General features: G+C 40.0%; 1 protein-coding gene across 2 annotated transcripts; it reads right to left on the reverse strand.

The window, feature by feature from the left end:
- Positions 1 to 11,815, reverse strand: C1H3orf52 (chromosome 1 C3orf52 homolog). 2 transcript variants are annotated; one of them, XM_067002360.1, is made up of 7 exons: positions 10,750 to 11,815; positions 9,259 to 9,486; positions 6,034 to 6,157; positions 5,329 to 5,462; positions 4,348 to 4,418; positions 2,354 to 2,553; positions 1 to 1,260 (listed from the first exon to the last, which is right to left on the reverse strand). In XM_067002360.1, coding segments are annotated over exons 2-7 (708 nt in total). In that variant the 5' UTR covers positions 9,436 to 9,486; positions 10,750 to 11,815; the 3' UTR covers positions 1 to 1,258. The 2 variants fall into 2 exon arrangements, with proteins under 2 accessions (XP_066858461.1, XP_066858454.1); XM_067002353.1 differs by lacking the exon at positions 10,750 to 11,815 and adding an exon at positions 10,320 to 10,710.

Here is an 11,815-nt window from a genome sequence, read left to right on the forward strand (position 1 = left end):
AAAAATAAATAATTTAATGTACAATATAGTCATCAGATTCCTTAAATAAACATTAGAAAAAAACAATTCATCGTATTTCTCACAGTACAAAAAGTTTCTAAAAATAATTTTTCCTATACAACATTAACATTTATACAGGCTACAAACGTTTCTAAGTGAGAAGAAGTTACACTTCACTAACATGGTAGTGAAGCTTTCACGTTCCCCAAAAAATTAATGCTTAATTTTTAGTTTTAATCTTATAACCAGTTACTGGCTGTAACTTTCATGCCACACTGGCCTACATGATCTGCTTCAGCACCTTTTTCTTGGCATTGGTCTGTCCCATATGCTTTATTGTCAACAACTGTTTGCTGCCTTATTAAGGCAAGAATTTTGCATTTGTTCATTCCTTTTTTTTTTCCCCCCCACTGCCAGGGCAGGGGGTATTAGAAGGGTGTAGACCCGTTTTCCTTTGAATTTAGAGATGTGGGTCTAATAGGTGTCTTTTCACAAGCACCAATAACCAATTACTGAAGTACACAGCTAATTTGACCCTTGAAAGATTCCTGCAGCATTCAGATGCATTAGTGAACAAGTCATGTTTCTTCCCGATGTTTCTTCCTTCTTCATTTTTATTTCACATTACAGAAGAGGAAAAACAGTGCTGATGAGACCTTCTCTAGGAAGAGTATAGGATGAACAAGAGAATGACGAGAGTTCCAGCTTACTTAAGAAGGAAGTGCAAAGGTTTTGCATATAATTAAAGAAAACAGAAAGGATATTTAAGTTATAAGGTTGTTTTGAGAGGGAAGAACACTGGGGAGGATATTGCAGATGAAGTTGATGGGGGAAAAAAAGTAAAAGACATGAGCATGGGTGAACGTGAAAATTAAGGATGAAGTTGTACAGATAATTTTGCATAAGCCAAGAGCAAAAGAGGAGACACACAGGACTGTTTTTAAAGCTCGAGCAGGGAATCTAGATTTCATCATAAGACAAATTAGAGTTTTCCAAGTCAGCAGAGCACTTTATCAAGCAAGGTATATGATTTTCACAAGACTGAAATGGGTTACTCATAAGTCAGGACAAAAATGAAGAAGGAGGTAGCAACGTTCTAGGAGTACAATACTGTTAGCAATACACCACATTTTCATTTGAAGAAAACCATCTTTAGAAGTGTTTCAACCTAACGAATAGCCCCCTAACCTGGGATTACTAACAGACAGTAGAAGCCCATCTCTTCTAGAAGGTGAGAAAGATGAGGGGTCCATTATTTCTCTGAAAGTAAAAACAGTACATTATTAACAATAAAATGAAACCTTAATATTTCAGAATATTCTTTCCTGATCTTTTTGGATTTTTTTCTATGAATGCTGCCAATATATAAGGAAAAAAAACAATATTGATATTTAGAACTTTTGACTCGTTAATCTCTTGTCCCTTGTTAAGAGTACCAAGGACGTAAAATACAAGTTAAGCACAAATCTTACTTATATATATTGTACTGTGAAGTGTTAGCCTAGGATCATAGGATATCCTGAGTTGGGAGGGACCCACAAGGATCACTGAATCCAACTTTTGACTCCACACAGGAGTGCTTACAAATTAGACCCTATGTCTGAGAGCATTGTCTGAACGTTTTTTGAACTCCAGCAGGCTTGGTTCTGTGATCACTTCAAGGATTATTCTGAAGGCACTTAGCTGTGGAGCTCAGTAAACTGGAGGAGGGGGAAAAGGGGGGAAGCAGCTCCATGCATTGTTTTCAGCGAAACTTCAAAGCTCATATAGCTTTTATACTGACATTTCCATCAAGACAAGCTTAAATGTACTGGAATCACTACGTAGTCACAAGAAAACCTGGAGATGTGAACATTTGGTTCGTTTAAAAGGTATCTTGGTGCATAATAAATTTTCTCAAAAAACTCTGAAAAGATAAAAATTAGGAGGCTTTTTCATCCTTGACTGTGAAAACATCAGAAACTCACTCCCTAATTACACAGCCTTTTCACTTGGATTTAAATTGGTGAGGAAAAATAATTTTAATTATTTTGCTCCCTATTATGGTACACATACACGAGGAGATTTTCTTTTTAACTGTATGCATTAAATCTGGGGATCTGAAAAGTCTGGTTGGACTCTGTAGCTCAGCATTATCATCACTTCTCAATCACTCATCACAGGACCAAATAAAGAATTCCAGGTTATAAGTTAAGTATAACCAGACTTTCTTGAAACCTAAATATTTAACATTTTTTTTAATAGAGTTGTGCAAAACATGAACTAATAAATCTCAACATCTTCCCAGAAAAGTTTTCCTGTTTTCCTCCCTCCTTTTCCTAGAGAAATAGTTCCTGTAACATACACCACTTACATGTTGATGTGAGAGAAGCTGGGTCAAGCTTTAACGTGTTACATTCAGATGTCCCAGGATAAAAAGTATCTTCTTCATCATAAACATTCTGACGTAGAATGTTTCTTATAAAATCTGGGTCCATTAAATTTTCCATAAACCCCTCTGCTGATGGCGGTACAGAGAACTCCAGCTGGTAAAATACAGTGGAGCTTTCATTGCTGAAAAACAAAGTCACCACTGAATCTTTCCTTTTTTTTGAGACTGACTTTTCACAAAGTTGGCATGGATTATTTATTTTTTAATTTGCTCTAAAGAAAAGCATCAAGAAAGGAAAGAAAAGAAAAACCTGCCATCAAATATTCTAGTTTCATTTTTCCTCTCTCTTCTCAGAGCAACTCTTGACGTTAACAGAAACTAGGCACATTACCCGAGACATGTTTTCAAATGCACAAAGGGCAATTAGGCATGTGAGGGTGAGGTTTTCAGCACTCATGCCTAACAAGTACATAAGGGTAGAGGTGCTGCAACATCTTGCACATAGCTTAGCTGAGAACCTGCAGAAAGATTTGCTCTCCTGATAGCAGTACCTGGCACAACCCAGCTGTGTTCCTAACCCAAGCTGTGGAGTGGATTAACCAAACCACTGAACCGGAGTCCGTCTCTGGAGATTTCAATATTTGTGATCTACCAAACCCACAATGTACAATGAGACAGCTACATTTTATACAAACAGAATTCAAAGCATCAAAAAGTAAGTTGGGTGGTGGAGAGAAAAAGGCGGAGAGACAGATCAGCTAGTCAGTACATACAACATGCAACAGATTTGTACTTGGTCTAAATCATGATTTATACCTGAAAGGCTAAAGAGCTGCAACTCGCTCCTTGAGCACAGCCGGTGTGCCCAAGGCTGATGGCGCACGTTCCCCAGAGTGCCCTCAGGTCTGCCTCTTGCTCCAGGAGGCTCTTCCTCCACCCTTTCTCTCTCAAGGATCTTAGGCTTTTGCTAATCTACTTCCCAAGTTTTTCTCATGTTGTCTTAATCCACTTGTAACGTTGCTTTTTCAGAAATCCTTCATGAGTCCTTTCCGACTGCCCTTGCCAATCTGCTACATCTCCATGACAGGACCACACTACAGCTGATCTTTCCAGCCCACTTCTCCTGCTGATTCTCAGTCTCACTCCTATTTCAGGACTATGTTATCTTCATAGCTTGAAACATTTATGTCCCAAACACAGTGAACTCCTTAGCCCTCCTTCAGTGCCAGTTTCTGCTGACAGTAACATCTCCCCTGTATTCCAGCTTGAAATTTTCTTCTGCCTCTGCAAGGCAGGTCTGGATGCTTTTCTCCTTTCCCCCACACTACTCCCCAGGGCCCATCAGCCTTTGGTGGCTGAGTTTCTCCTTTGTGTGTACCCAGCCATTGCAGGGACCAGCCTACCCTCCGTTATGCTGCCTGCTCTGCCTCTTGCTCCTGCTCCACCAGGCTCTCTAACATGCTGCTGCTTTGAGATTTGCTCCCATTGCCCAAAATAAAATGTGGGGGGAAAATGGTCCAAACAAAGCAGGAATGTGATACTATTGTTTTGGCTCTCACTGATGCTCTTGTTGCCTTTAGCTCTTAGGGGGAACAAAGAAGTTCTTCCTTTCCATAGGCCCTGTTGTATTTATTTAAGGTTATTTAACCCACGTTGTTCTCAGGTGGTCCCAGTAGCTCATTTTCTTCTTAAAACATTTTCTTGAATAAGCTTACTAAGGCCTTCACTTGGGACCAAAGACAACAAAGGAGATACTAAACAGCAACAAAATGCTGTTGTCATTGTATATTAGCAGCACTTGCCCTTTACATCAGAGAATCCTTCAACCAGTTTCCACTACCTATATTTGTTACTCTCCCCCAAGCATCTTATTTTTCATAGTGCATATTTTTCATTGTGCATATTTATATAGGCACACGTATGTCTCATCAAAAGTTTGTAAATTTGTGATAATTTTGGTGATAGAAATTGCTTACCTGTAATGAACCACTTGAGCTGACCTAAAGTAGCGTCCTAGAGCTGGAGAGGAACTGTAGACATCTGTTAACTTGTAGAGAAAAAAAAAAGTAAAGAAGAAAAAAATATATTTCTTCCATTCACTCTCTCTCTTCCCCATAAAAGAAAGGACAACAAATCATTCTTAAAAAGGCATTTTAAGGGGCATAAACACAGGTGCTGAAAGTCACTTATCAGCACAGGAAAAAAATACACATTCTCTTTAAGCTTGACAGACAAGTTAATCTGTGTGTTTGAATGATTACTATATTACCTTAACATACTGGAAGGCATTCAGGGTGAACTAAAAGTATGTGCTCAGGTTGCCCTGTGCAATTTATGTTGTTTGGCTTGGGTTTTTATTAGTGGCAAGAAGCCATTCTATTCTTACTTGGTAGAGGGAAAGATGTCTCTACTGAGACTCCCTTCACACAGTAAGTCTAAATCAGTACTGCCATGCCTGCTGAGCTTACTTCATCCGCAACAAGGAGCAGTGATGGCTCAATGGAAATGGCAGCTATAAACCAAGACTGACATCATGTACTTACAGGGGAACACAAAACAAAAGCCTTTTAATTGGCATTGGGCTAGAAGTCCTCCACAGATCCCTCCTAAATTAAATCATTCAATGGCTCAATGATAAAGGTGAAAGCTATGTCCCAGTTATTACTCAAATGTAGGGGGTATATATATATATATACATATATTTTCATAAAAGTGTTGTTGTTTTTTCTCCTTCCCTGGATCAATGCAACTGCTTGTGTGTTTAAAATCATCAATTGCTTTGCTTGGATCAGGACTTAAAATTGTACGACAAAAAATACAACTCAGAATTTAGTAAATTACATGGACTTGCAAATGACTGAGTTGCTACACAGAACAACAGGAATTTCTTTAAAGGAAAACACTGAATCTATGTAACAAGATGAATCAAGTCGGCCAAGAACAGCGTCAACACGTACCTTCTTAGTAATGTCATCAGCAAAAAGGTGTGGAAGACCACACATTAACTTGAACTTTCCAGAAAAATTGTAATAATTTCCACTATGTAGTAGTGCATCAGCATCCCAATAGTCATCCTCATCTGTGTAAACATCTAATATTCAAAAGAAAATGGGAAGAGTAGGAAAAGTTCCAGTTAGCAGAAGTATTGGGAAAACAAAATGAAACAACAACCCTTTGGCTTTCTCCAGGGTGGCTTTCTCACAGACTTCCTAGGTAAGGATTGTCTGGGAGTAACAGAAAAGTGGGAGTCATCTGAAGAAAAGCAACAGCGCACAGAGGTCAATATCCCACCCCCTCAGTGAGGGTCTGCTGCTCTGGGAGCCTGGCAGACAGTGATACCGCGCAGGGAGAGATGAGCAATCCATTGCACTTGCTGAGGTGTTACAAGCATCATTTATTTGCACCCTCATTCTTTTTTAGGAACATTTTCTCACTCAGCTACAAGAATTGCCATCTGATCAGGATACAGGTTACCGGTTGCCTGCAAAACTAAAAGCCTTCACATCCACTACTCAACACACCACCTTCTGCAGCCGGCATCCCAGTCTCCTCAGCAGTTTACAGAAAGAGTTTAAAGGATGCTACTGTTCAATACGTGTTTTTGTTAGATTGTACATATTGTACACTCTTATTAGAAGATGAACCAAGAGTAAGATACTTACTAGAATATAGAACTAGGCTGATGAGAATGACCAGGAACAATACTACAAAAACTGTAGTTAAAACCATCCATAGTTTACACTTCCAAAAAATGACTTTCCCACATGATTTCCAGTGATCTCTCTCCTAGATACAAAAAAAAGAAAGAGAATGGTGATTTATAAAATAAGGTGGGAAAAAATATTTAAGAATGCCTCTACTGTCACATTTAGAAACACAAAAAACAACACATAAATGAGAGAATGTATCATTGACAAGCAATGCTCTATTTCAAGGGTTCCCACCCTTGAGTACTGCCACAGTGGGAAAGTAAACACGCAGAAGGCAAAGGACATTCAAAGGCAGTCTATTACTGAAGAGATGTAGCATTTCCCATTTGCACAGTCTTCAACTCTTGAATTGCCTAGAAAGCTGAGGTGCTACAAAGGTGCTTTCATTGCCTTTTTTTTTTTTTCCTTTAACTGCATCAATTTGATTTGCTTGTACCACAAGCTGTCCGTTTAAAGTCTGCCATCTCTCCCAGACAGAAATGTGTCTGGAACAACTTCCAGAATCATTCACCTCTATGATCTCAATGATATCAGCCTGCATAGATCCTGGATGCCAGCAACCAAAGCAAATGGACCACTATTTATTAGATATTGTTGCATTAAAGACCACGAGAGTAATTAGGACTTTTTCAGCTAACTGCATTTTTCTTCAGAAGACTGAATACTGGAAGGCTATTGAGTAAATTTAACATAGTTTACTACAAATTTTACTACAAATCTCACCTGTTCTATATGACAAGGAAATACAAGGAATCTCACCTGTTCTATATGACAAGGAAGTAATCTTCAAAAAATATGTGTATGCATGCATGTTCATGTAGGAGAGAAAGGACAATACCACCTTTCATTTAACTTTTAATATGATTTAAATATGATTTAAGATTTGAGGTTATTAGTCAGCCCAGCATTACTAATATTTAAAAAAAAAAGCCTTAGGTAACATAGTAAAACAAACGATTTCTTTAAAACAACTAATAAGATAACAAAAATAAGATAAAATAAAACAACTAATTTCTTCCACAGACAGAAGATTGAATGAAGTACAAGAATGCATAAGGAAGTAGACCACGTTGCTTTTTTAATTCATCATCCTCCCCACCCACTGTAAACCCAGCTGTAAACTCCATGTCCTTTTTGACTTCAGTACCAGGTGAGGAAAATCACATGCTGTGGGTAGTCTGGGACATGCACGTGCAGGTAGGCAGGAACCAGCTGCTAGCTGGAGGCAATAATCCAGGTTACTTTCCTTTACCTTTTGAACTTTTCAAGAACCTAGCATAATAGAAAACTTTTCACTGCGTTTAACTGACATCCACCAGCTGGCTTAAAGCTTCTTGGGGAGTAGCAGTTGCACAGGGAAAGCGAAGAAACACCCACAGAAAGAGTTTACACGAGTCATTTCTCCAGGAGCAGAGGGCAAACTAATAGAAAGTGTCCTCTACTGACATCCCTGCAATGGGGAACTTCCTTTTGTGAAGAATGAAGGGCAGCAAGGTTAAAACATTTTCCCTCACACCATGCATTCAAGTGATCATTTATATTTAACAGGTGGGTTATTTTATATATATATATATATATATATATACACACACATATATATATAATGCATTAGAAGAATGAACCTTCAGTTTAATACCTGACACTGGCATATCACTTTTATTTGAAAAAAAACAAAACAACAACAAAGAAACAGTAACTACTGTCTAGAGTATAATTATGAAATTTGCTTTGTTCTCTCAGTTATAAATATTATAGACAGTTATACATATTCCACATTTTCAGACTATCACAGAAGTGTAATTGCTAATCAAGCATAGTAAACTGGGATGATCTTGAGCAAACATTCAGCTCTGCAACTATTCCTCACCGGTTGGGCCAACACCCTCTGGACATTGCCCATAAAACATCACAAGAGCACCAGGAAGGGGCGACAGAGAAAATCTCTCCCCAATGGGCAGAGCAGTAGTGATTAATTTGCTGGCCGAGCAGGAAGCAGAGTATAATAATTTTTCAGCAGTCCCCATAGGATAGGAAGCCAAACACCAGAATCAGCAGAAACAGAGCCCAAACGATAATTCACAGTTCTGGGAAGGGGAAGGCTGAACTGAAACTCAAGGGTAAAATTTCTCAAGGCAGCTCAGCTGATGTAGCACCCCCCTATCTCTCCTCCACCCTTTCTCCTGTTCCTCTTTGAACCACCCTAGAATTTGTCTGACCCTGCAGCAAGCTGATACAACTCACAACAGAAGAGAAGTAACTGGCCCCCCGTATAGCATAGGAAATAGGGCTTTTGCCTGTTTAATGGGATAGATCAGCTCACTGAGATGATGAGTGGGGCTCACACGAGGAAGCAGGCACTGTTGCTTGCCCAGGAGGAGGAAGGCAGAGATGGCATGACTAATACTGCTGGGCTCCCAGGTGGGCTTGGCCATCCCGGAAGATCTGCCCCCACATAAAAGCGGGAATATTCCTTTTTCTGCCACAGATTTTCCCTCTGCTCTTGGGTGAGTAATGAAAATCTTTGTACCACAGCCACCCATGAGTAAATACTACTCTTCCGTCAGCTCTACACTATCCTATAGCTTTAAGCTAAATGCTAGGTGCTGACTGCCTCAGGATTCACATGCTGGTCTTAACTGAGGCTTTGGGGCACTTTAGTCATACACGTTCCTGACTGTTAGCAACTACAAATTGCTCAAAGATAAACAGATGGACAATCCAGCACGCTTTACAAAGTTTGCTGCAAGACATCCTATTCTTGTTTTGGCAGTGCCATTTTCTGATCAATTTGTTCTTAAAGAAAGACTGGTTTTAATATGATTTCACTATTTCTCTTTTCTAGTTTTGAACCTAATCCTGCTGGCAGCACATGAAAAGAGAAAGCAAAACTTAGTATACCAAGTACAATTTTTATTTGTTAAACTAAAGTTCACAAACAGCCAGCACCAAAAAATAACAGTGTTCAAAATCTGACTCCAACATTAGAAATCTTCATTAAACAAAATAAAATAAATACACTTAACATGCTTTTAGCCTTTACTTTCACGTGAGCGCTCTTTCCCCCTCCCTCAAACAAATCAATCCCTACAAGATGTTCCTGCAAAGTGTCACTTCTCTTACTGTTTGGTATTTCCCCAAGAGCTCCACAAGCATCAAATGAGCAACTGAAATTCCTACCTTGCTCATTGCAGCTGCTGGAGAATTTAGAGGCTTCTTGTGATCGACTTCGCTTTCTTCCCCATTAACTTGTTGTAATTCAATAACTTCGTGCTCCTGATCAGAGCTTTGCCTTTTCATAGCTTCAGTCTCAGTACGAGAACCTCTGTCTATGAAGCAAGCACGGAGCCAACTCATTTCCTTCTGGTTTCAGCTGCAGTTACGGCCAGCGGCAGTTCTGGTATGAAGCTGGAGATGGTAACAGTGAGAGAGCTGGGACAGTTTTCACAGGAGTGATGTCAAAACATTGATAAGTAAGGGGAAATCCTTGGAAAGGCAAATATCATCTGAACAAGCCACATAGGAAAGGGAGGGCGAGGAAGCATCAATTCGCCTGTCTCTCAAACTTCAGCCCTCAGCTGTGCAACACCAGGCTTTCCAGTTTGTCTGCTTTACCGTGCCAGCCTTTGACAAGTACAAGCAGGTGACTAAACCTTCAGCAATGCTGCCACTTGCTGAGGTGGTTTTGAAAGTAACTGGATTGCTATTCCTGCTGCTTTCAGCTGAAACAGTAAAATGCTTCTGCTGCTATCGGCACAGATAAACAAACAGATGTGTTTCGCGACAGTATAAACCAAGTAAAGGATCACATTGCTTGTGGTTCAGTTGGGATCTGAAGGGAACTTATAATTTCCATCAGTGCTTCTAATTTTAGTCTCCCACTATAAAGAACTGAACGCTGCTGACTTTTGTGCTGGCAATTTGCTCTCTCTAGCTATTCTGTAGTCTGAAATCATGCCTGGTGCTAAAGAAGCGTTTATGTCTATTCACATACTATCAAGCGGAAATCTGAATAGTCACTTCAATGTAAAAAGGAACAAATCTGAAGAGAGAGGTGGGTGACCTTCAATTTTATCCCATGTTTGCCAGGGTATACTTTCATAAAGCAAACCATCCTGTGAATTGAGATCTGATCTGCACTAGATTGCCACATGAACTCTCCCATGCTACATGAGTCACACAACAGCTTACTGCTGCCGGGGGCTGACTTATCCCCTCCCTCCCAGTATCCTTTATCCTACCTCTCATTTCTCTTGTTCTAACTCCATCCTTGGGTTTCTCCTTCCTCCCCACAGAGCACTTCTTTTAATCCTCTGGATCAAAAGGGTTGGGCCAGTAACTGCACTCCTGTTCATTCTCTTGCCTCAGAAGAGAGGACAGGGAAAAAGAAGCATTAAGAAGGGAACAAAGCCTCCTTCTCCAACTCTCTCCTCTGCTGTATGAACACCCGCTCACAGCACTGCTCCTTCTTTTCCCTGCCAAATGCTACGGATGCTTTCCCCCAGATTTCCTCATTGTGCAATTCTTCTGGCTACGGATGCCTAGAGCATTCCCAGCAGGGTCGATTGCTGATGTCCTGTGGTAGTCATCCAGGCAAAGGCAATCCATCAGGCTGAGCACAGAGCTTGTTTTCATTCAGCAAATAAAAAAGAAACGAATTCCACGCCCCACCTTTTGGTGAATCCTTAAAAGGTTGGAGGACTGAGGACAAAGCTGAGCAGTCATCAAGATCAAAACAGGTGTCCAGATCCACAAGGATTCGCTGGGGACTTCTTGACTAGAGTAGTCTTTACCTGCTTGTTCTCACTACTCCTGCTGGAGATTAAGTTCTTTTACTTCATTTCCACTCATATCAAAGACCTCACCTTCCTAGTGAACCGTCTGAAACCAAAACTTTTTTTTAATAAGTCTAACAAGTTAATGATTATGGATCTCACTCCATAAAAGCCAAAGTCCATTTGCTCACCTTTCTTAATGAGCTCTGTACAAACACTTTAATTTCTGTCATCTGGGTGATCTAACTTCTATACTTGGTACTTTTCCTGCCTGTGATGCAACTGACCCTTCTGATTCATGGAGCTGCAGAACTCTTAAAAAGGGAAATTGAGAAGTGATCTGAACTTCGTGGCCTAGGCTCTTATCTAAAAGAGAACAGCAGGAAAACTGCTTTGTTCTGTTGTGAAGACATCTTTGGTTTCAATATCAGGAAAAGAAACGTGACCTTAAACATGTGCTTTAGTACAGCAGGCAGGTCTGGCTCAGTTTTATAAGAAGTGTAAACTCCACGGTACAATTGCAGTTCTGATCACATCTAGGGCTTGCAGCTTCAGAGGCACTGAAAATGAAATGAAACATAGCCACTTACATTTTTATCATGTGTTTATTGGAAGGGAAGAAGTGAATGGCTGAGTAGCCTTTAAAGATACTAAAACCCCTACAGAATATCATTTGAGCATAGTTTAGGTAGGAAGCAGTGCCAGGCAAGTAGCAGGGGGGAATGCCCAACACTAGCGCAAGAAAGGAGAGGGAAGCCTATCAGACACCAGAAACCTACTGTGTAAAAATTACAGTACTAACTCATTGCCGTGTTTTCCCCACAGTTCTAAAGCTAAACAAGAATCACATACTTATGTGCAGTAGAAAAAAGCATGCTGTGAACAGCAAGGACCGGTATTCAAGTTGCCTGCTTCATCTTTTTATTTTTTTTTTTTTTACCTTAAAGATGAAAGCTTCAAAT

This window comes from Anser cygnoides, chromosome 1 (assembly GCF_040182565.1).
Source record: "Anser cygnoides isolate HZ-2024a breed goose chromosome 1, Taihu_goose_T2T_genome, whole genome shotgun sequence".
NCBI lineage: Eukaryota > Metazoa > Chordata > Aves > Anseriformes > Anatidae > Anser > Anser cygnoides.